General features: G+C 41.1%; 3 protein-coding genes across 9 annotated transcripts in view; 1 reads left to right on the forward strand and 2 right to left on the reverse strand.

Moving 5' to 3' along the window:
* Nucleotides 1-3,081: 3,081 nt before the first annotated feature.
* On the reverse strand, nt 3,082-8,515 carry TWNK (twinkle mtDNA helicase; the record flags this gene model as incomplete). Its single annotated transcript, XM_081329130.1, has 5 exons — nt 3,082-3,946; nt 4,069-4,210; nt 4,599-4,706; nt 5,776-6,016; nt 7,315-8,515. The coding sequence occupies 5 exons, from the start codon at nt 8,513-8,515 to the stop codon at nt 3,620-3,622; spliced, it is 2,019 nt and encodes a 672-aa protein (XP_081185256.1). The 3' UTR covers nt 3,082-3,619.
* Nucleotides 8,516-9,451: 936 nt separating this feature from the next.
* On the forward strand, nt 9,452-12,325 carry MRPL43 (mitochondrial ribosomal protein L43). The gene is made up of 3 exons (XM_081329131.1): nt 9,452-9,782; nt 11,098-11,204; nt 11,860-12,325. The coding sequence occupies exons 1-3, from the start codon at nt 9,652-9,654 to the stop codon at nt 12,084-12,086; spliced, it is 465 nt and encodes a 154-aa protein (XP_081185257.1). The 5' UTR covers nt 9,452-9,651; the 3' UTR covers nt 12,087-12,325.
* A 9,028-nt stretch (nt 12,326-21,353) lies between these two features.
* Nucleotides 21,354-25,778, reverse strand: part of SEMA4G (semaphorin 4G) — a 119,243-nt gene continuing 114,818 nt past the window's right edge. For all 7 annotated transcript variants that reach the window (XM_081329364.1, XM_081329359.1, XM_081329362.1 and 4 more), the window contains 3 exons: nt 25,496-25,650; nt 23,172-23,233; nt 21,354-22,480 (listed from right to left, as the gene is read on the reverse strand). In XM_081329364.1, coding sequence (XP_081185490.1) covers nt 21,633-22,480; nt 23,172-23,233; nt 25,496-25,650 — 1,065 coding nt within the window. In that variant the 3' untranslated portion in view covers nt 21,354-21,632. The remainder of the gene's footprint in view (nt 22,481-23,171; nt 23,234-25,495; nt 25,651-25,778) is intronic.

The raw sequence follows: 25,778 nt of genomic DNA on the forward strand, positions 1-25,778 counted from the left end.
AGATACAGGAGGATCTGGACAGACTCAAACACTGGGCACTATTATCTAACAAAATGAAATTCAATTGTGGAAAAAGTAAGGTTCTACATTTAGGCAGGAAAAATCAAATACACAGGTATAGTATAGGTGGTACCTTGCTCAATAGTAGCAACTGTGAGAGAGATCTCGGAGTCCTAGTGGACAATCACTTAAATATGAGCCAGCAGTGTGCTGCAGCTGCCAAAAAAGCCAACACAGTGCTAGGCTGCATTAACAGAGGGATAGAATCAACATCATGTGAAGTACTAATACCACTTTACAATGCCTTGGTAATGCCACACCTGGAATACTGCATCCAGTTTTGGTCACCACGATGTAAAAAATATGTTGAGACTCTAGAAAGGGTACAGAGAAGAGCAACAAAGATGATTGGGGGACTGGAGGCTAAAACATGCAGGGAACAGTTGCTGGAATTGGATATGTGTAGTTTAACGAAGAGAAGAGTGAGGGGTGACATGATAGCAGTGTTCAAATATCTCAGGGGCTGCCACAAAGAAGAGGGAGTCAAGCTATTCTCCAAAGCACCTGAAAGCAGGACAAGAAGCAACGGATGGAAACTAGTCAAGGAGAGAAGCAACCGAGAACTAAGGAGAAACTTCCTGACAGTTAGAACAATTAACCAGTGGAACAACCTGTCACCAGAAGCTGTGAATGCTCCAACACTGGAAGTTTTTAAGAAGAGACTGGCCAGCCACTTGTCTGAAATGGTATAGGGTTTCCTGCCTGGGCAGGGGGTTGGACTAGATGACCTCCAAGGTCCCTTGCAACTTATTATTATTATCATTATTATTATTAACGTGGAGAAAAGCAAAGTTTTATATTTAGGCAGGAAAAATCAAAGGTACAAGTACACATTGGGTGAGACCTGGCTCAAAAACAGTAACTGTGAGAGGGACTTTGGAGTCCTAGTGGTTGATCACTTGACCATGAGCCAGCAGTGTGCAGCAGCAATCAAAAAAGCTAATATAATCCTGGGTTGTAGAAACAGAGGCATAGAATCAAGATCATGCAAAGTATTAGTACCGCTTTATAAAACTCTAGGAAGTCCACATCTAGAATACTGCAGCCAATTTTGGTCACCATGTCACAAAAAAGATATTGAAAGTTTGGAAAAAATTCAAAGAGCAGCTAAGATTATCAAAGGTCTGGAGACTAAAATATACGAAGAACGGCTGCGGGACTTGGGTTTGGCTAGTCTAAAGAAAAGAAGAAATAGGGGAGACATGACAGCAGTGTTCCAGTATCTGAGGGGCTGCCACAAGACAGAGGGGGACAAGTTGTTCACCAAAACACCAGAGGGAAGGATGAGAAACAATGGTTGGAAACTGATCAAAGAGAGAAGCAACCTGGAATTAAGGAGAAACTTCCTGACAGTGAGGTCAATCAACCAGTGGAACAGCTTGCCTCCAGAAATACTGTAATGTGTGCTCCATCACTGGAGATTTTAAAGAAGAGACTAGACAGCCACTTGTCTGAGATAGTATAGGTTCTCCTGCCTGAGCAGGGGGCTGGACTAGACGACCTCCAAGGTCCCTTTCAGCTCTACTCTACCACTCTACTGTACTCAATATTTACTTGTATAAATTTTAATAATCTTATATATATATACTGTAAGCAGCCCCCGAAAAATGTATCAGTCTTCAATTTTTGAGACTGTAGAAATGAACTTATGTGTTAGCATGGAAATCAGAAGAAATTCCCTCAGTTTGAAAAGACAGGTGAAAACCTAAGTCAGGCTGACCTCTGGTGGAAAACAGAAGGAATATATCACACCACTCCTAATGCAAATGTATAAAAATGAAATAAATGATGCATTATGCTGCACGTATGCATTGGAAAAATATTTACAGCAAACCCAAAACTTTGTAGTTTTGCACTTCTAGCACTGGAGTGAATAAGACTAAGAAAGGATGACATCACCTAAAGATGTCATATCAAGTCTCAATCTGCAAGGATTAAGGCATTCTCCTCAGTCTCACAAATACTAAATCTAAACAATTTGACAGAATAAGACTCTTTATTTTCCTATCAAAGTCTTTCACCATGCTCATTTATCCATTTTAAAAAAACAATCTTTTCCTTTTTTCTTGTACAATGGAAACAAAACACTCATAAGTCTCTTTTTCAATAGAAATTTTCCTAAGCAGGAAATACATTGAATGTAAATTTCTTACTGTGAACCACTGAAGGCTGGGTCAGGAAATAAAGCCAAGATAATTGATATAAAACATTAACTAAAATCAACGTGGAAATTATTAAAAGTATAAAAATGTTTTTTGAATAAATCAGCATTACTTTCCTCAATTATTTTTCCATAGCCCCCTTACGGGTTACATGGGCATGTGCATCTCCCTTTTAAGCTTTCTAATTTCATCACTCAGTTATCCAGATCAGGAAATTTTAATTTTTCCACCCATCGTTGTGTATAATACTAGAGCACGGGTCGGCAACCCGCGGCTTCCAGCCGCCCGGTGCGCGTGCACCTCTTCGAACGGGCAGTGGTGCGCGCGCACCTCTCCAAATGGAGAGTGGCACCGCCCGTTTGGAGAGGTGCGCGCGCACCTCCGCGCAAACGGGCAGCGGCGCCGCTCTTTGAGAAAGCTGCCGCGGCACGTTTGCAGGCTGCCGAAAGCGGCAGCTTTGCAGATGGGCCGCAGCAGCTTTCCCAACAAGCGGCGCCGCTGCCCATTCCGAGAGGTGAGCGCGCACTTCTCTGAACGACCGTAGGTGCGCGCGCACCTCCCCAAACCTTTGGAGAGGTGCGCGCGCACCTCCGTGCGAACGGGCAGCGGCGGCGCTCTTTGGGAAAGCTGTTGTGGCACGTTTGCAGGCTGCTGAATGCGGTAGCTCTGCAAACGGGCCGTCGCCATCGCGCAACCGGGAAACGGTTCCATCACACATTAAAAAAATGGCAACCGCGCGCGTCCGTGCATGCGCAAGAAAAAACCGTTTTGCGCATGCGCAAAACATTTTTTTCGCATGCGCGTGCATGGACACACGCACGCGGCTCCCACATTTTTATGTGTGATGGAACCGGTTCCCAGTGGCTCTTTTCCTTTTTCAGGTTGCCGACCCCTGTACTAGAGGATCCAATTAGCATTTGAGATTCCACACCATGATTTATCACACTAGATTGTAGGGAGCCTTGACTGCATCCCCATGTACATATAGGAACTGCAGAAGGCAACTTACATACACCGGTGTTCCCTGAAACTGTATTATTCATTCCTTGTTGCAAGTAGACATTATGCATCTCTAACACAAACACAACTCTTCCTTGCACATACCCCAATGTACGTGCAGCAGAACCTTTCTGCTGTAGTCACTAGATATGTTCTCTATTCTGGATAGCCTGGAGAAACAATCCAAGTTTCTTTTCAGATTATTTCTTAATAATAAACAGTGCTGTAAATCCTGCTACTGTTCATAGATCTCTTCTCCTGTTTTCAATGAAACAAAGCTGCAACTGGGCAAAAAGAGCTTGACCAATGCCTGTATGGATAGACTGATTATTCCTATAATCAAATGAACCATAGTGATCCTGCTGGTTGTGAATCCTTTCTGAATAAAGTTCAGGTCCTCATGGCTTGTTGGGTTCATCAGGTGATACATTTAAGGCAGCTTTTGTGCTCTTACTGGATTGTTTCTGGGAGCGTGGCTTCTTTGGAACTTCAGCCGCTGCTGGAGGTTTTTGGAGCGGTTCATCACTATCCTCTTTTACTTTCTTTACCCTAGTTCTGCCTTTGACAGGGTTAGAGAACGTAAGGCAGGTTTTGTTGAATTCCATGGGGAAAATTCCCACATCTCCATCAAAGCGATTCTTGGAGACCTGTAGGTAGCGTCTGCCTGGTCCGGTTGTTAATTTCCTATCCTGCAGGATCAACACATTGTCAGCCTCCTGGCTGGCCTGCAACAGAAAGCAAAATGCTATGGTTAGAACAGGGAAGACCGAAGGATTGACTGACTGGATGGATAGATGAGAGGGTATTTGCCTAGTTCCTTGGAAAGCTTTACCAAGAAGGATTTTACCTTTGCAGATCCAAAAATGGAAGACGTTTGCAGCTCTCTTTCTTCATCTTCCTTCCGGGGATGAATGATCAGAGTTACGTGGCAGTTGTTGTCTGTAGCAAATTTTCGGAAGGTACCCACAATGTAGTCTTGGAGGGCAAGCCTGGGGAGCAATAGGGCAGTATAAATAACACAAATTGCTGTAAAAGCTCATAGATTATCTGGAAAAAAATGGGTTTGTCTTTCTCGGCGAACAAATGGTGTTAAATTGACAAGAGTGTACAAAGCAGGTATTTAACACTCATCTTGAGTACACACCCTGAAAAGTGATGGCATTAAAAGCTATGTCAATTTAGGTCAGAACAGGCATAATGATCCTGAGCAAATGTTTAACTATGAAGAAGCATCTGGAAACAGGATCGTGGGATTTGCAGATGCTCTTCTAATGTCTCTCAATGCAGCTTGCAAAATGTGGTGGACAGAGCAAAAGAAAAGAAATAATGTTGTAAAGTGTGATACTATGCTAAGGTAACATGAAATGAGAGGATTACCGGTCTATACTGAGCTGCTCCTGGCCCATCATAAACTGGAGATTATCAATGACAATATGAGTAATATCATACATGTGCACAGCATGGAGCATGGTATCAATTACTGTCCTGCAAGAAAAAAAAATATCAAAGTTACACACACGTAGAGGTTACTTTGCCATTCCCAGCCAGGGAGAGATCGGATCAATTTAAATAAGGAGTTTTTAAACAGAAAAATTTGCTGCAGATTAAAACATGTCTGCAGTTTCAACCAATCCAGAGCAACAAATACATTTATAAAATTAATGATTAAATAAGTTATCTTAAAACCCTCAGAATCCTAGGGAAAAATAATTTCATTAATAGCAATCAGAACAAAGAATGAGGAGCTAAAGAGCTTCTCTGAAATATTCTTTTACACATTGCGATATACAATTTGTTAAAGGAAACCACATGAAATTGCATATCTAAGGGGAACCAATTGCCCTAATGTAAAATAATGTACTCACTATATAATTTGAGACCAATCCCAATATTTGCTAGGCAAAGGGTGCTTTGTATCACTTACCCATTGAATCTGTACTAGAATGATCTGTGGATTTTCTATCATACTGTCTTATCCAAAATGAGGACATAATGATGGTTTAGCAAAGTAAGGGGATGCAATTTCCAGACCAACAAACATTACACAGAGCTAGTTAATTTAGTCTTACTTTGGCCTTACTACCAAATATTGCAACATATTTTTTTCAAGGATACATATACAGTAGTACTTGGGTACTCGATTGCTTCAAAATTCATCGAATTTGGTACTCGACACATTTGATGCAAAAATGTTGTCCCAGTATTCATTGTTTGGTATTCAACATGCTGTGATAGGAGAAGGGGGGAAATGGACAGAAAGTTGGCCGTGGTGAGCAGTGACATAGGAAAAGGGACAGACAGGAAGTACTTCCCAGCCAAAATAAAGGGTCACATGTTTGCTTGGCAGTTGTTATTTTTAGTACACGCTGCGCCTCCCAGAGCCAATTAACAATGAGTAGCCAGGTACCACTGTATTTCTTTTGGAATTATAGCTATTTGCTGCTAATTAAACAGAACTAAGACTGCAAACTCAGCATTACATTAATTATAGCACTGTTTCACCTCTCCTTTCTCATAAAAAAGCAATATAGAAAGCTGCTACCACAATTTTTACTTGATGTTCTGTTGTCCGTAGAAGGTCATGAAGTGAAGTGGAAGATCCTCAAATTTGTCTGCCCACTCATCATATTTTTCCAGTTGCTCATCCAGTTTTTCCATGGCAAATTGAGTAAGCATGATCTTGGCCAAACGCACATTGTGGATCTCAAAGCTGCCCCATAATGTATTAACCCCTTGCATGCAGAGATCCAGGGCATATTCACTTATGAAGGTGGTCTTCCCACTGCCTGTTGGACCTGATCCAGAAAGACAAAGGCACAATTAGGAAGAAAGGCAGTTTGATCCAACCTGTGTAGAATTTGGTTTCACCTGGAACAAACTGACATGCCCTTTCCTTTGATGGGTAGCTCCATTGGCTACTCGTAGGTTCTCTGTGGTTAAGAAATGCAAATGGGGAACTATGTCACAATACAATATTTTTCCCATTGAATGTAACATCCCACTTACCCATTACAACAGATGATTTGACCACTATTTAGCAATGTAATAAAAATCATGCTTGGGAGATATATATCAAATCTCCCACAGATCACTTCTGCCAAACAGTGCATACGGAATCACAGAACTGCAGTAAGTCAGAATTTCATTGACTTTCATCTTCACTTTTGCCAGAATTGGAAACATGCAGGCACCAGTCTGGCAGAACGTATCCATGAACACCAACTGGCAGTGAAAAGGCATGACAAAAATTCTTTAATTTCACAACATAGACAGATTTAACCATAGTTTCAATTGGGAAAAATGTGACAATCCTAGACTAGGCCAAATCCAAAAATGCCGGGGAATTTCTAGAAGCCTGGCACTCTGACAAATGAGCCATCAATAGACACACAGACATTAACAACATCTATGCAAAAGAGACAATCAACCAGCCCCCAAAGAAAGACTCCAGCACCTCTTCAGCAGTAATCAGCACTCAGATCAACATAGATTAACTCTAAGGTCAACTTCAGAAAAACCATCAAGTAACTGCCAAAGAGCCATTAGTAAACAGCTCAACCAAAGAATCCCTAAGATCGCCCCCACCCACACAGACAGGCAAGACACCAAAATATAAACTGACAGCAAACAGCAATCCTTAGTACCTTAGCACTGATGTTGCCTAGTTAGGGTAATGAAACATCTGCAGAAAACAAGAAAGCTCAGAGAGCACCAAGGACCCTTCAATTGGAAACATGCACAATTTAACTTAAGAAAAAGGAGCTCAGAAAATAAATTTAGTCATCTCCAATACCCCCTCCCTTTTCTTTCCAGTAATAGTCACTTTTATTGAGTCAATTGTTCTTCTCCAGACAAAAATATTGTATGAGAGCAGAAAACCATGAGAAACTGGTTTTCAGATCATAAGCTATATCTGACAAGTAAGGCAAAATCTGACAAACAGCTCAAGAACATTACAGCAAATATTTTAATGATTACATATCCTACTGGAGGAAGGATGAAAGGAAAAAAGCAATATATTGCTGCCTTGAGTTATTTATAAAAATAATAAAAGCAGGACATAAATATGTAAGTAGATAAAATATACACTCACCTGTGAAAACAGTGAGCTCTCCTTTGCGGTGGCCTTTGAGAAGTTTGCTGAGTTCTGGGAAACGAGCCCATTTGACTCCGGCCACCTGATCTACATTGACCAGTTCCCCGTACACTTCTTCTCGCAGTTGACAAAATGAAATTATAGACTTGTGGCCAGCTGGTAGAGCTGAGCGTATAATCTTGGTAAGGTTCATACCACTGCTAAAAGCTTCTAAAGGTCGACGCTGCTGGTCACTTGGTCGCACCAAATAACAACGCTTAGGATTCAACTTACGTGCAAAATGTTTAGCAGATTCCCAGGACCGGAGATCCTCTCCTAACCATAAAGTAATCCTTTTAAACTGTTCTAAGTAGGGAAGTAAGGCTGGGGGAAGGCAAGAAATCCCACGAGGCAGAGCCAGGGTGGGTAAACCAGTGACTTGATGCAACACCAAAGCATCCAACTCTCGGCCAGTCAATACCACTTCTGTATCACGCCGACTGATCAGAGGCAAACCAAAGAGATTGTGATAGGCATTCGGACGAGGCAACATATTCTCTACATAGTGTACTCTGTCTCCTTGGTGCTCAGCTCTGAGAAGCTTTAATCCCTTCAAGCTGGTGCCAGAAGGACTGAACCACGGGAAGACCAATGCTTGAGCGGTCCGAAGAAAACGCACCCCAAAGTGTTTGAGAGTGACATTTGACACACTGGAAATGCCAAACATAGCCTTGACTTCTTTCGTCTCCTGTTCATCCAGCAATTCCCAAAGAGGTAAGGCTCGGTCCCATATGTGCTTAGCATCCTCTCCACTTTGGTCATTTTGCTCATTAACACTGTGCCTATCACTTAAAGTTACTCCTTTATCCTGCAGCTCTACATTGGCCTGGAAATCTTGCCAATTCCCTTCGACCAGCGTGGCTGTGCAGATAAACTGGCCGGTAGTCTTATCGATAAAGAGGCTGTAATGATGGCGAAGCTGCTGTTTATCCTTCACAAAAATACTGGGCACATGAATGCAACTGTAGCCGTCGTGAAATGGGATTTTCTCCGTTTTGAGGTACTGCCGGATCTCCGTGACCGAGGCAGGAGGAATCGGGTCCTGCACGGGCGGAAGCTTCTCCTTTTTGTAGTGCTTACAAGGAGAGCTTCCAAGGAGCATCCACTTCCCTGGAAGCCACCGGTGACGTAAGAGAGCCCATGACGTCACAGGTAACATTTTCCCCGTGTCTGGAAGGCCCCTCCCCTTAGCCCCCTCATGGGACCTCGCCACCCCGGGACCTCCTCGCTCTACGACCCTGCAACGCCGTCTCCTCGGCGCCCCAACTGCCGCCCCGCGGAAAGCCCTTTTTTCTCCTTAAGAAACGCTTCCCACCCTCCGAGAAGCGAGAGCCTGCCTTTCCTCAATTGCATCTCCCCTCAAGAGCCTCCTATGCCGCTGCCCTCCTTTCCGGCTTGCAGTGAAGCTGCCCGCATGCAGCCCGACCGCCCGCCTCTCTCCAGCCAGCGCTGTCCGCCCTGCTGAAAGGCCTCCCCTCCGGCCGCAGCCCGACCGCACAGCTTGGCCCCCGCGCCTAGCTCCGCATCAGGCTATCGGCTCCCCACGTGCAGTTCCAGAAAGCGCGCCCTGACCTCCCTTCAAACCCAGGACCTCCGCGAGAGGCGGGGACAGGAACCCACCCGGAAACAAACAACCGGCTAGGGGTCGGCAACCTCGGCTCTTTTATGACTCGTGGACTTCAACTCCCAGAATTCCTGAGCCAGCTATGCTGGCTCAGGAATTCTGGGAGTTGAAGTCCACGAGTCATAAAAGAGCCGAGGTTGCCGACCCCTGGCTAGGCGGAACACACAGGCTTCGCACCATAGAGATAACGCGCCCCTCCCCTGCTCCTCTGGTGGCAAGAGCGTTTTCTGACTTTCAGGCCCAAGTTGCAGAAATTCGAGGGCGGAAACCAAGAGTTAGAGCTGTTGGTGTCTGGACGTTGTCGCGGCCTCGTTAAGACCGCCACAACCTAACTTCATCCACGCGTGCAAACCCTTCCTTGGCGATTGCTCTTGGTGCGTCGTGCAAACTGTGTCTGCATTGCAATTTTAAACTAGATGCTGACGCCCCAATAATTTTCTTCTTTCTTGCCAGAATAAACTGGAAGCGACATAGCAGGCAACCTCTGCGACGGAAAAGCCTGGAATTTCTCTACATTTCTTGCGAGTTATTATCTCGCAGAAAAGCAGCAGGCGGCTTTTAAAACAATTGCCCTTCGACCGGCACAAAGAGAAACAGAGACTGTATGCTAGACAGGCGCCAACTTCCTGTTCCGCTTCTGAGTTCCGCTGCGGGTTGGGTTGTCCGAGACGATGACCGGCCGGGGTACCCCGAGCCGCTTCTTGGCCAGTGTCCTGCGGAACGGCGTGGGCCGCTACGTGTGTCAGCTGCAGCGCATCACCCTGACAGTCAGCCAGAACTTGTCGAACTCGCTGGGCGCCAGGTGGGGAGAAGAGAGGCGCTGCAGCAGGCGGGCCAGCCGGGCCCGTGTCTCTGCAAGCTCCGGAACGTTCCGGATTCATGGTTAAGCCGTGCAGGTGTTAAAGCAGGGGTCTCCAGCCCTTGGCAACTTTTAAGACTTGTGGACTTCAACTCCCAGAATTCCCCAGCTGGCTGAGGAATTCTGGGAGTTGAAGTCCACAAGTCTTAAAGTTGCCAAGGTTGGAGACCCCTGTGTTAAAGTGAGACAATAAAGACGATTAGGGGACTGGAGGCTGAAGAACGGTTGCAGGAATTGGGTATGTCTAGTCTAGCGAAAAGAAGGACTAGAGGGTGACAGGATAGCAGTGTTCCAATATTTGAGGGATTGTCATAAAGAAGAGGGGTCCAATCTATTCTCCAAAGCACCCGAAGGCGGGACAAGAAGCGATGGATGGAAACTAATCCAGGAGAAAATCAAGAAATTTCCTGATAGTGAAAACAATCAGTGAAATGACTTGCCTCCAGAAGTTGTGGGTACTCCGTCACTGGAAGTTTTTAAGAAGAGATTGGACAACCATTTGTCTGAAATGGTATACGGTCTCCTGTTTGACCAGGGGGTTGGGCCAAAAGACCTCCAAGGTCCCTTCCAACTCTGTTATTTGTTATTTGCTTCCTCCTTCCTGATGTTTGACATTGACTCCTTGCTTCTTAGGAACAAGAAGGGGAAGCCCTGGCCTCCGTTAATTGTTTTTCTCCCTGTTTAATTTGATTTAATATTCGCATCCAAAGTAATAGCTTTGACCCCCAAGGATGTAATAGAACTGGACAATATTGCTATATTCTGTTCTTCATTTGGCCCAATCTAAATTATTTTCATACAGCAATTAAAGGTATTTTCAGTAAAGGCAGGATTGAACAGTCATGGCCAAAATTCACAAATAAAAGCTAGACAGTCTAACATTCAGTAGATTATTTGCACTGTTAAGTCTCCTGTATGGGTTTGTGGAAAGTTTACTCTAAATATAGGCACCTGGTACATTATTTTTTTAACAAATGAAGATATTTATATAATTTGGTTCATTTGTACTATGATGCATAATATCTGTCACTCGGGTCTTCCTCTTTGGCATCAATGAGTGCAAAACATTTGGAAATGCCTGCTTCCACGAGTCCTGGATTTGGTGGACTTTAGTCTTAAGGGGGTTCTCCAATGAAAATAATTTTATAGAAAACTCCTATGTCCAAGTACACTTCATTGCTTCAGCAATGTAATCCCTCGCTTCATTTAAGTGTATTTTTTTAAACTCCAATGAAAATATTTTTTTGTCTGGTTGTAGAGAATACATTGAAGAAAAGATAGTGGACTTTGCAAGGCAGAATCCTGGGATTGTGGTTTATGTAAACCCAAAAAACTGCAGGATCCCCACATTGGTTGCTGAATATTGTGAGTATGAATGTAGTACTGAAAAAAACCAAACGGAGAATAATCTGTTTTTTACTGACATTACCCAAGAAATCTGCTCCTAACACTAGTCTTTTAGGAGGTTGCTCAGCTCCCTCTTAAAATATAGTCAAGATGGTTTTCTCTTTAGCCAAGCCTTTTCAGTTGAAGTGATCTAATTGTTTTAATGAAACTTTGAGTGTCGTGTTAAGCCAGTGTGGGCAGAAGGATTATAAATATGGAAAACTAAATAAATCAAGCATATGGGTGTTCTTTTAATAAGTTTATGTAAATACAGAGACCTTCATTTTCTTGTAAAACAGTCATCAGTAAAGCTTGGCTTCTATCTATAACTATCTATTCTACCTATCCCCAATATGACAGATATATCAAGACAGGAATTCCCGGTATTCTAAGACAGCAGGTCTTCTGACCCTGCAAGGAAACAATATTGTGAGCTGCTGTCTCAGGGTCTCTGAAGAACACCCTGATAGAATAATTAAGTAGAAATGACTGTATCTTTATTATAAATTCCAAACAAGCTAGTCTACATCATTAAAATGTAAAATTACAGAGATTGAGGAATTGGAAAACCCAGCTATCCAGACAAATGTGTCTTCTAAGATGGAACACGTTTTTACATAATTTTTCTTTCTAGTGAATGGAACTGTGAAGGAGGAGCCTTTAACCAGCAAGACAGCAGAAGAGATTGCAGATATCGTCCAAAAGATGGCCAACCAGTCTGGCTTAGAAATTATTCGTATCCGAAAACCTTTCCATACAGATAACCCCAGTATCCAAGGCCAGTGGCATCCTTTCACAAATAAGCCCAGCGTGCTCAATGTGCAAACCATAGGAGCCAGACTCCAGTCACTGGAAAAATAAAGCTACGCTGTATAGCCTATGAACATGAGGATCTCCTGCACGCAAGAAATCTTTATTTGCTTTCTTCCTTACCTAAGAAAGTGGATACTGAAGGGAAGTGACTGACTTGTGGCAAACTGAACTATTTCTAAGTAAATTCTACTATTGGGCAGTTCTAGACCTGCATGGGTATGCTAGTAGCCTTCTTCCCATTGTACTTTGCAGTTTAATTCTTACTGAAAATAAAGAATGAAACCTAACTTACTCTGGCTTATCATTTCTTTAGATCAGAGATGGGAAGCTTTCAGTCCATGGGACCTTTCTTTCCTACTTAACAGTTAATTTTAAAATACAGGTAGGCTTATTGCGAGGGGTTCATGGTTCCAAAGAAGGAAATCATCCTGTTTTGAACACTCACTCTTTTCCAGGTTTCTCAGATTGAAGTATATCTTTTATTAACTTCAATTAACAGACCAACTGTGTCTTTTCCTGAAGAAAGGGACTGTAAGTGACTCCAGTAACTCCTAGGCTTGATTCATGTAACACTTTATACATGAGGCTGTCTTTTTGCATTTAGAAAATAGTACCGGTACTCAAAAGTCTAGAAAGTCAAAAGATTCAAAGAACGTATTTGGGCTAAAAATTTTGCACTGGCTACCAATTTGTTTCCAGGTGAAATACACAGCGCTGCTTAGTATTTTTAAAACCCAAGTATAATTTCAACTAGGCTATTTGAGAGAAGGCTTGTGCAAAACATTTTGTACAGAAGCCTAAATAGACTTAACATGGGAAGAGGAGTCATTGCTAGATACATTTATATAGGTAAATTCCTTTTTTATTTTTAGAAATAACTAAAGGTGATGAACATAACCCACGTAACATTCCTCCTCCTATTTTTCCCACAACAATCCTGTGAAGTGGGCTGACAGCGACTGGCCCAAAGTCACTCAGCTGGCTTTCAGGACTGAAGTAGAACTAAACTCACACATTTGTGAGGATTCAATATACACTTGCTTCAATATACTGTATATCTTGATGTTGCAAACAACAATTGCAACATCAATTTGAAGATAATATTCAGTTGGTGAAACAAACTCCCACAAATTTGTATTCTTGGCCCCAATTTATTCAGTTTATTTAGTGAATTTTCTATTGAACAATTTGCCTTTAAGAAATTATCAATATGTTTACTAAGGATAGGGTTTATGTCAAAGCCACTATTATTTGTTCTTTTTTAAAAGCAGGGGTGTCAAATTCCCGGCCTATAGGCCGGACACGTCATCCAAAAGCCACACCCACCCCATTGCTGGCAATGACAAAACTGTCCCGATACGTTGCATGACATCACGTGATGTTGCGAGTTTGACATGTCTGTCTTAAAGTCTGACATGTATTATCAAACCTAAATTAGTCAAAACCTTATATTTTTTTAAAAAAAGTATCAGTGTGATTACAGAAACATGAAATGTACAGACTTCTATATTTGTTACGTCTTTTAGATGCCAGATAACCTCTCAGTTCTCTACCAGATCAAATGATGGTCATTGGTTGGCATCAGATTTTCACTGTGGTGAGCAAAACTGACTAATTCCAAAAGGATTTCTTGAAATGCTTAGTTGAGTAAATGCAGATCCCCCCTTTTATAAGGGGACAAAAATTCCTCACTACCCATAGAGAACCTGAGGAGATTGTGAGGTTGGGGTGAGATGAATGTAAGGCTAGAGATAGAACAATGAAAAGCAATGGGGAGGATCAGTAGGGTATATTAAAGATATCAAAATATCAACATGCTTATATAAATCTATGACCTGGTACTTTAGAATGCAATAGAGTTTGGTAGGCTTATTTTGAAAGGATTATTGTCAATTTGAAAGAAGTACTTTTAAAGTACTTTAAGGGGAGAATTTAGAGGTCTGCTCATACAGGAAGAAAGAGATGAAAGGAAGTATTTTTATTTTTTTGTAAAAGAAAGATATCAATACTTCCTGATTAAGTTGCAGGGTGGTAACATATCCATTGCAGCTGCAACAGAAGTGAAAATATTTTGAAGCTTGCCATTTCTCCAGCGTGGAAACTATACTCAGAGCAACTTTTGCTGTTAAGTGTTTTGGATGCTCTAAGACAAGGGTCTTCAAACCTGGCCCTTTTATGATTTGTAGACTTCAACTCCCAGAATTCCTCAGCCAGCATGCCGGTTCCGGTTTTTGGCATGACCAGATGTGTGAGGGAATGCTCCCCACGTTGTCTGTATTTCTTCATCGGGGGAACCCTGTAAAGGGGTCGAAAGTCACCCTGGAGGGGTGACGAGCAGGGGAGAGGTCTCTCCAGTCAGCGGTAGAAGGGCGACGGCCCTCCTGTCAGCTTGGAGCAATTCTCCGAACCAACGAAGAAAGGACCGGACCGGCCATTCCCAAGGCCCATTGTTTCAGCCGTTTCCTGCCGAAGCCAAAATTACAACAAAGCATTTGAAAACTGGGTGAGAATTGCCTTCTTCCTTTCCTAATTGTCTACTTTTTCCTGCCAAAAGCTCCTTGAATTTGCTTCTCCCAGTGAGGAGAGAGGGAAGGAGCTTTTTTCCCCCCACCCTTTGATCACACCAGGAGAAAAAAGAAAATGAACAGAATAATACTATCGACTTACTTCCTTTCTATTTCTGGCGACCCAAAACTCCTATCCTTACAGAAACTGGCTATTCTGTCTATTTGATTTTAAAAAGGGAGAAAAGAGAGAAAAGAACTACTTAAAAGTTACTTAAAAGTACTCAAAACTGATACATTTACTCTGTCTGAAAAAGATTTTAAGTATGCTAGGGCCATCTTGTGGCCTTTTTGGCAAATAAACCTGTTTATTTTGGAACTGCCCTTGACATTATCAGCTAAAGATAAAAATCTGAAACAGCTGGAGGTGAACTCAAGGCTTGTGGAGGTGAACATTTACTGACTTTTGTTTAAAAGTTAGCCTCCACTAAGGACTATTTACCACTACTTCAAAATGGAGACTGATCAACCACAAAACTCGCTTGACTATAAGCTCATATTAGAGACAATCCATAAAGTTTCTGAGATGTTTATCTCCAGGCTGGAAAATTTAGGTGCCAACTCCAATTTACAAGCTGTAATCCAGACTTCAGCTAAAGAATTTACAACTCAGAATATAACAAAACTGGAACAAATTACTACTGAGACAGAGGAACACAAGGTACAACAAGATATTGAAAAACTAATACAAAAAAATTGACTCTATCCAAAGAACCGACAACTCTAAAAGTACAAGGAACTATCGCTATGGCAAATAACCTTAAGGACCAACAACAAACTATGGGAAAACTTAATACTCAACTTTTGACTCCATCAAAAGAGCCTATAACTTTAGAAGTATACTACGTGCAAGATAGTGATGCTAACATAGAGGATGTGGAAGATCAACAAAGACAGTTTCCTGAAAGCCTGGATAGCCAAGCACTAATTACAAAACTGGGTAAGACTCTCTACTTAAAGCAGATGAACCGAGACGGAAGAGGAATCCAAACCGAACCGAAGTTAAAGTTTTTAGAGCAAATACAGAGACTAGAACTAACAGGGAAACAACAAAATGATTACAAATGGTTTGGTTTTTGTGAATCACTGATGGCTAGATGGCCTCCTTTGATTCAAATAATACGTATTGGAGCGAAGGGAGACATATCTGGCAATTTAAAGGCCTTGGTCTGGAAACCTATTGGCAAAAAAAAGAAAGCCAGAGTTAGATTTTAAAAGTGAGTTTAGAATCATTAAAGGCTATCCTTTTAGTAATCAGTGATCTATCAGGATCTAAAATAGAAAATGTTTATGAGATAGAACTAGAATGTGTTTATGTATCTATTAGGCTTATTTTAGACATTATAATTTGTGCAGACATAATGGAAATTTGGTTCATAGATCCCACATTTGATGTTAAAAGATGTTTGATTATTCTATTTAAGAATTAAGAATTAGCTAAAATTTAAAACAGAATCTGGTTCTGTATAAATAGTTGTAGATTGATAAACATAGGCTGTGGTCCTGTCAGTAACGTGTGATATATTAGGATATGAAACAGACAATGTTTATTAGGTAAAACATAGCTACTCAGCCACTGTGTATGTGTTAGATGCTATAGTTTTTGCTGTAATGAAATAAGGGAAATTTGGGTTGTGAATATTATTTGGGATGTTAAAGGCTAAATTTGAATAATATAATTAAAATAAAAATTAGGTTAAATTTAATAACAGGACAAATATCTCAATGAAATTGAATTGACAAATTTGTTAACTGACCATGCTATTTCTAGAAATTTATTAATTTAAACTGGTTGTATGAAATGTTAAGGGAAATTGAGAAGGATGTTTTGATAATGTAACCTGAATTATGAACTGAAAACTCTGTTACTGAATCTCTGTTACTGAATCTCTGATTACCTAGTAACCATGATGCTTTCTAAATATGTAGATTTTAACTGAAAAACCAATAAAACTTGTTTTAAAATAAATAAATAAATAAAATGGCCAAGTTTAAAGACCCCCTGCTCTAAGATCTTTGAGCTGATTGTTAAGGTTTCATTCAGATGGTCTTTAACAAAGTTGCAGTACAAAAATACCTTTGTATGGTCTTTAGCTGTACACATTATCATTAAGTAACATAACAGAAAAGTTTAATGTGGCCATAAATACCTTAAGCAATTTTTGAGTGATCTGAACAAAACAAAAGCTATTAATGAGTTTCTTAGAGTTACCTTAAATATAGCTGGAGCAAGTAAATTACAGCATATATTGAAGTTTCTACGTTCAAATGCTATGTAGAAAAAAATCAGATTTCCTAATGTTAGAAAAGACCATCAAAAATGGGCTTCCGGATGGTAAGGCGACGCCGGAGGCAGCCATTTCTTGGCTGTCAGCCTCGCAGCTCCGTAGAGCCGCCGAAAACAGCGTTGATCAGCTGTTCGGCGGCTCGGAAGCCCCCACCTCGGGAGAAGAGGAGGGGGTGAGCGTCCAGGTAGGGGTAGAGCTCTCCGGGGCTGCCAGAACTTAGAGTTTTGGTGGCGGAAGGATTGAGCCCCCACGAAGCCTGGGCATGCTCCGGACTGCGAGGCGCCTCTGCTCCGGGTTTTTTGGAGCAGAACAGGGCGTTCGCAACCATCCCTGCTAGCAAGGAAGAGCTTTTGAGAACGACGCAGGCAGAGCGATGCAGGAGATTTTGGTGAAGATGATGTTTTGATCTTTAACTCAATGGACTTTGCTGAATCTGTAAGTGAAAGTGCGTAGTTAACAATAGAGGGTGAAAATGGCGGCTATATCTTCTAAAGTTCCTGCCCTGAGGCAGCAGTCTTCGGTGAAAACTTCATTGTCCTCTGCATCTGAATTTGTATCAGCTTTTACAGCAAAAGATTTGCAGAATCTGTTGCAAGAGACTATGGAAAAGCAAATGCAGCAATTTGTTGAGATAATGGAGAAAAAGTTGGAGGAGAAGTTTACAGAGAAATTAAAAGAAATGAGAGCAGACATCACATCTGCAATAGAAAGCATGGTTAAAAGTATTGAGATTTTGGATGACAGAGTGGAAGATCTTGCTCAAAATGATATTAGATTGGAAGCTAAAATGACAGAAACTGAAAATGTAATAGAGAAAATGGATTATGATTTGATTTTGACACAGTATTCTCAGATGGAGTTTGCTTTAAGAATCAGAGGCCTAATAGAAAATCCTAAGGAAAATTTGGAGAAAATGGTTTCTGAGGCTTTGGAAGGGGTGTTGAAGCGACCAGCAGATGAAATAATACAAGATATAGATAAAATCTTCCGTGTTAATTCGTGGATCGCAAGACAAAGGAAACTACCCAGAGATGTGGTGGTTTATTTTACAAAGAGAATGATTAGAAATGAAGTTATCCAGGCCTCCTACAATATTGATTTTGTAATTGCTGAGCAAAAAGTTCTGATTTTAAAAGAGATCCCTGCAAAGATTTTAAGGAAAAGGAAGGAATTTGCTTTTTTGACACAAGAATTGAGACGACGTGATATTAAGTTTAGATGGCAAATACCAGTGGGCATGGTGGTGACCTATGAAGGTACGAGGTACTGTTTTACCACGGAGATTCAGGCACGTGATTTCTACAGTAATGTTTTAAAAGCAGTCCCCATACCATCTTTGGAATCTACAAAGAAAAAAGGTGAGAGAGAGTCTCAACGTTCCAGAGAGAACCCGCAAGTTGCTGAAGGGTTAACGCAGGCAGATGTGAAAGATACAGGAGGGGGTCAAATTTCATTATCACTGGAAAAGGCCAGAAATTGGAAGAGGCATGTTACTTCTGGACGAATGAATCAAGCCTGAAGATTTAGTCACATAACTGTAAGAGACAATAATGTAATAAGGATTATGGGAATTGGAATTGCTAGAAGGACTAAATATTTGGGGATATATTTTTTACCCTTATAAAATAATTATGTAATATTTCGTGTTGCTTTAGTTCTAAGATGATTATGAAAAGTTAATTGGGAAGATTTGTAGTAGTGTTTATTGATATTCTGTAGGTTATGATTTGTTATTTGGATGAAAAATTTTAAGCTTTTATTTGGATAGAAGAATAGTTTTATAAAATTGATATAAATTGTTTTCTTTGTGATTGAAGTTAATTTGTAATATTTTTATGGGTAATATTGGAATAGGTAATAGAATATAAGAATACAAGAATGATGTGATTATATAAAAATTTCTTAAGTTTGGAAAGTAATCTATGGTATTTTAAGTTGTATAACACATTAGGATAATGTGAATTTAAAGCTTAGTTGAAATGAGGAATAGTTTTAGACAATTGATATAAATTGGTTTATTTGAGATTGTTTTTATTGGGTATCAGATTGGAAGGTATTATTTTGTATTTGAATAATCCTTGATATGATATATATATGTATGTTTGGAATTTACCTATATGAGTTAAAGTTTGATAGTTTGAATAGTTTAGGATTGTTTGCGTAAGTTAGATCATGATTGTTTGTATTTTTATACCCTGTGTTTTGGTATTAGATTGGAAAGTATTATTCTGTATTTGTATAATTATTGATATGATATATATATATATGTTTGGAGTTTTCTTATATGAGTTAAAGTTCGGTAGTTTAAATAGTTTAGGATTGTTTGCGTAAGTTAGATTATGATTGTTTGTATTTTTATACCCTGTATTTTGCTCTGGGAAGCGGGGGGGGGGGAGGGGAAAGGGAGGGAGGGGTTGGGGAGGGTTGGGGAGGGGGAAGAGGTTGGGGGGCAAGGGGTTGGGAGGGTTTTTTTTCTTTTTTTTGGTTTGTTAAACATAAAATGTATTGTAAAACCTTTTAATAAAAAAAAGAAAAGACCATCAAAAACATGATTATCACAATAATGGTATTCTTCAATGCTCATATTGTTGTCTTAGAAATCCTAACAACACCCTATATTAGGGCCCATATCTACATGCCATTAATTCCAGTGATCTGGAAAGAGAAAGATTATTTCCGATTCAGATTAGGTTTGATCAAAATTGAAAATAAAATGTTCCTTTCTATCACTGAAGTCATTTTTTCATTAGCAAATTATTTTCTCACTCCATAAGGGGTAGGGCCTTCTCAGTGGGTGCGCCTGCCCTGTGGAACCAGCTGCCTGCGGAGCTTAGGACTGCCCCCACCCTCCGTTCTTTCCGCCGGGACCTGAAGACCTGGCTCTTCGAGCTCTCTGGCCCAGGCTGAGAATATTTTTAATTTTAATTTTAACTGGGTTTTAATTTTCTCAGGGTTCTATTTAATCTCTTTTAATTTGTTTTAATGTTTGTATTGACTGTTTTTTAAATGCCCTGTAAACCGCCCTGAGTCCTTGGGGAAAGGGCGGTATATAAATCTAAATAAAATAAAATAAATAAATAAATAATGTAGATCCTCACTCATTCATGTTAGAACGAAGGCAGCTCTAGATGACTTTTGGATAGTTTTGGGAAAGCTTTTCCCTCCAGATGTGTTAGAATACAAACCCATATTTATAGCAAGTACAGGGAATGGTTTCTTGAGGCTTACAGGCAACACATTTAAAGTGTACCATGTTGCAGTGTCTTAGAAACTCAAGGTGGCTGGAATATTGTGAAGGAGGAGACCCTTTACTATAGCATTTGTTGGTGTTTATTTCTTTGGTGAAAATTTTATTGCAGTTCTAATTCATTGTCATGTTGAGAGTGAGATAGGTGGTACCTAAATGTGATCAATAAATAAAAATATTTCATCTTTTGTCAGTCTGGTATATTTTTTTATCATTTTACTGAAGAGGATTTTGTAAACTACTTTGAGTCTCCATCAAGCAGAGCAACATATTAACCCAAGGAGATAAATAAAATATACTTCAGTGTTCTCCTGCTCTATATTAGGCATAAGCAGCTTTGTCTCATAGTTTGGCAGATGTCACTCTCTCACTATACTAAATCCAAATGAGAAAATATTCTGTGTGGTAGATTTTGGAAAAGTATGCCTTAAGATCTAAGCATCTATTCTTGCACCCCACTAAATTCAACATTTACACATTTTTCTGTGAATGAGATCTATTTCAGAGAAGGAATAAAAGAAGCTTTCCACTTTGAAGGAAACAGAAGAAAGTTTATATAGATAAGCAAAAAAATACTGTAACCCAAATATATCTGGGTAGCTCTGAGACAAACGATGACAAATGAATTCTGACCTTTTACTCTGTCTTAGAAAGGTGGCATTCAAAACTTGTAAGTTAACCTTTAATGGGCATAAAGTTTGTTTAAATGTACTTCATGGCCACTAGAATTTAAATGCCATGCTTTGTAACATAATTCCCCAGTTGCTGTTGTCTGGGAGCACCCTACAGCCTTCTAGATGTAGCTGAATTACAATACTCAGTACTTCTCTTTCCTGGCCTTGTGGACTAGTCTACTGAGAGAAAGATCAGAGATGACCTATTCATTCACTATGCTGACTCTCCTCAACAACTATGAATATAAACTGTGTGTGCAATATAGAGAACAAAACAATAATGCCTAAAGTTATTCATGGTAAATCACGTTTAAGGAGGATTTGTCTATCACCATTCATGATCACAATTCACCTTAAGAACAATTCAAATGCAGTTCTCACATTAAAAATGTTTTATCTAAGTTTTGCTACCAACTTCTTAAAATCATAGTTAAGCCTTCATTTCTTACTAAGACTCCTGGCTGGCACGATTCTTGTTAGGAAATTAATGGCACTCATGATGGAAGGAAGTAGGAGACAACCGGACAAACCCAACACATCTTTGTGGCACATGTTTATTGATCAGCCTTTTATATAAATATAATTCCCATTTAAACAGATTTCTTTGTTTACAGCAATTGAAAAACAAAACAATCAACAGCAACAACAACAAAAAAGACAACAACAAGATAAAAGAAATGAGTGCGGAGTCTATGGCGGCTCCGGAGGGCCGCTCCGGAGGTAGTTGCTGAGTCCTAACACTGGTTCTTTTGGCCTGAGGGAGCGGAATTGTGCAGTGGCAAGAGAGAATAGTTCAGCACGTGGACTCTCTTCCCCCCCCCTTACACAGAGCTCTCATCCAGTTTTTCTACCAGCTGGGTGTGTTTCCGCTTCTCCAGAATTTTGCTCAGCTCCTCAGTGAAAGAGTTGTACAGCGGTGAAGTACACGGCTCCTCGTTCTGTCGCAGGAGCATGTAGCTGTTGCCATTCATTTTGCGCAGCATGTTGGGTAATGTTGAAATGCCATTGGTGAACTCAGCAGGGAGAGGGGGAGGGGGAGGAGGGAGAGCCAGAGGTGTCACTTTGGGTGACAGTGACAAGGTAGGGGCTTCTCCGGGGATGATCTGAAGGCAGCCATCTGGATAGGTGCTCAGCTCCTCTTCATCCTGCCTTCCTTTGCTCAGGCAATTTGAAGAAACAGTCTGCAGTTCTACACTTGATGGTTGTGGACCCCCCAGTTGATATTTGCCTCTACGACTCTGCAAGCAGCAGATATAGAAAAGCACAGCCATGAGCACGAAGCATAATCCACTCAGCACTGTGATGATCACAATGTAGATAAAGTTCATGTTCCCAGAATCATCCCTGGGCAAATGCCAAGACGGGAGAGGTGGAGTGCTGAGCTGCTGTGGCCCCAGTTCTTTGGGCAGCACAGTTAGAGCATAGGTAGCTACCAAGGCCTGCAGACCATTCTCCTCAGCGTAGCATTGGTATTCCCCACTATATTCAAGCTGTGTGTCTGTCACCAACAATCCATCTACACCTACGTGGAAGTGTCCTTGCCCATCGTCAGCAAGCACTTTGGTGCTATTCACCATCCAAGTCGCCCGTGCCAAGTTGGATGTCTGTTCACAAGGCAAGAGCACATCACCACCACGCAGCACTGTCCGGTTCTTCTGCAGAAGCATAGCTGTAAGAGACACAATAACAGACAAGGGCTCTCTCACTACCCAACTTCTGTTGTAATAATTCAAGTGTCAGCACACAGTGTCACTTTAACAGTAGGGAAGAGGGGTTTGGGACTCTCAGTCTGAAGGAGGTAAGATTCCAAGTGCTCAGGTAAGAATGAAAACTTCAAAACTGTGAAAATATGGTTTAAAAACAAATTAACCAAGTGCTTTGTCTTTTTAGGAAAGAAAACAGAATTTGCAGAGATCCAGATATTTAAGCTCAGGTCAGGAATTATCACAACTGCTTCATCCAGTACCTCTTTCCATTGGCTGGGTCCATCTATGCCCATGAGTCTAAGCAACTTGCTATTTTTATCTTCTATCACATCACTGAACTTGCTTGCAGGATCCAGGAAATTATTTTCGAAAGCAGAAGAAACTCATAAGGCTAAGAATTATATGCAGATTGCCTTAATAATGTAGCTACAATTTGTGCATGGATAATTGGGCTTTTGTGTTTATTTTATTATTGCACAAACATTTATACTGGTTATATTTGATTATCTATGAATACTAAGTCTGCAAAAGGAGAAGGAAAGGAATTCTTTCTGTCCAAAAGAATTAGGAAGCAGTTGATCTTTTCTGAAGGATCTTTCTTTCAACTACTAGAAAGGAGAGGGGACCAAGGAGGGAACAGACTGACCACCTTACCCGACACAGAATCATTCCAGCATCCCATGTTGCCATGCAGCACATCCTGAATTAGCAGAGACCTGGTGAAAATAAGAAGGACTCTGATCAGCTGGGAAAGACAGCAGCTAGAAGATATTTAATCTCTGCAATATTCAGCAAATTTCACATGAAATTTCTTTGGCATGTATGCAGATTCTTTAATACATACTTATACAAATACTCGCTTGCTCAGCACTTCAATGTGCACAATAAGAAAACCAACATTTCTTATTTCATCTCACAGTGTAATATATAATCTATAGAGATCTAAATACTCAGAAAGCACATAATAATAGCATAAAATAACTCTTTAGAGCTTAGATGAAACTAAGATTTTCTACATGAGATACTGATTCTCAGGAATGCATTATCTGGGGAGACCTAACCTGAACCTAACCTCACAATATCTTTTATAAAGAAATAGATAAGAGATATTTATTTAAATAGGTGTATAAAAGTTTAATGAGTTAGCTGCCTTACATTTTTGAGCTTTAATTTTTGGAAATTTTTAATATGCTTTGTATAGCAACAGAAATACTCTATAGCTGAAATTGGGTTGGTGTGCTCCAGGTTCCACTGATTAAACAATGACAATTATCAGAGCCAGAAGTGTACCTTTTCTATAACAGCACCTGTCCTCTAGAACAGACATGTCAAACACAAGGCCCGGGGGCCAGATCCGGCCCGCGAAGTGGTTTCATGTGGCCCGCGAAGCCATCCTGGAAACAGTGAGGGAACGGCCCCCACTGCCTTGGCCCTGGCCCAGAGACCCTCCTCCTGCCAGAGACCCTCAGATCTGTCCCACTCCTGCCCAGGCCCCCATAGGCACCCTTGATGCAAACGATGTAGAGCTGGCCATGCCCACCCAGTAGGCCATACACACTTTAGCCACACCCACCCAGTAGGCCACACCCACCCAGGCCACACCCACCTGACCCCCTGAGGGCAACCGCAATGCTGATGTGGCCCTCAATGAAATTGAGTTTGACACCCCTGCTCTAGAATGAGGGTCTCCCTCCCCCCTCCCCCCCAAAAAATTCAAACAACTCCAATCCTATTGGTATTTCAAAATGGCTTCAAGACCTGGCCTTTTGCCCAGATCTTTGGAGAAGACAACTAATGCTCCTTTTTGTTTCCTTCTGGGTTTGTTTTCTTTGCTATCATAGTTCTTTTGTCTTGTGTAGTTTTTGCAGTTTTTTTGTATCATTTGTGTAAACTACTCAGAATCACTGGGAGATGGGCAGCCTATAAATTTAATTAATACACCATCAAACAACAACATCTACCTATCTCAGGTCCTTGGGAAGAACTCGATAGACGGATAAAAATGCCAAATCCGGTCTGAATATCTGACTGACTCTGTGACCAACCATAATAATAAATATGCTTTTACTTTTTTTCAACTATGTCCTTTACTGTTGTTGCTTGGAAATTACAACCGGCTCTCAATAGGATAAACCTAATCCAAGTTTTAACAAACACCAAAGCGAAGGAATTCTATTGGATGCCCTCTTTTGAAAGAAATGGACAGAGAAGACTTAATGTGACTCTAGTGAACTAATAAATAGGATGTCTACAGAAGCTGCAGCACATCCTCAAAAAATAATCTGACCTCAGTTAGTGATAGGAAGCCTGAACCCATATGTTCTTCTTCACAATCAACATTTTCATACTGTTCTGTCCCAGCCTACGTATGTCCTTGTTACTTCACAAAGACAACCCCTCTTTTAACAGTAGACTGAAAAAATAAACCCTTTTTATTTGAGTTACAGACCTGATAATTGTCCCAGAAGACAAAAGCAACAGAACACTTTTCCAACGGACACCTTGTCCAAAAGCAAAATGGAGCACAAGTCAAACAGGAAATAACTCACAGGCAAAATAAACAGACCCTGATCTCTTGAAACTGAAGTCTTTGCAAACGGTTGCCTCCAGCAACCAGCCCTGCCCACACATTCCCTTTTTGTTACGCAGCCCCCAAGGCATGGCTTCTCACTGCTTTCTCCTTCTCCCCTGGAGTCGCCCCATTGCCTCCCTCTGTCCTACTCGTGTGACCTGTCTGTGTTTATGAGCATCTCTGAGGTCTTCCAGCTGTGCTTCCTCCGAATCTGACTCAGCTTCCCAGCACAGCTGGCTCTCAGCTTAATCAGAGTGGAAGGACCAGCCTCTTCATTAGTTTGTAAGTCCTGCAGCTCATCAGAGCCTCCCTCAGACTCTGATAGGTCTCCAGGCCCCTCCTCCTCCTCTGATTCCCCAGACTCAACTACCGGGATCACAGGCTGGCACGGAATCACAACACATACCTGTTCAGAACATCAGCTACTTCTCGGCAGCTCTTGCCATCCCAGGCACAATATGGATCCTGGGCCAGGATGCAACTGAAGCAGGTGATGTATTGCAAACAAGTGGACAGTGGTAACTGCAAGACGCCACTCTGGGCCCCAATGTATATGTTCCTCTGCAAAAGAAAGATGCTTAGCATTGATTCTGCATACTATTCTTGATGAATGAGTTTGTCATCTTTTCCCCATCCTACCCTAAGGCAGGGTATATTGATTTTGCCAAATCACAGATGAATGGCAGCCT

Source organism: Vipera berus, assembly GCF_964194415.1.
Source record: "Vipera berus genome assembly, chromosome: 5".
In the NCBI taxonomy this organism is placed as follows: Eukaryota; Metazoa; Chordata; class Lepidosauria; order Squamata; family Viperidae; genus Vipera; species Vipera berus.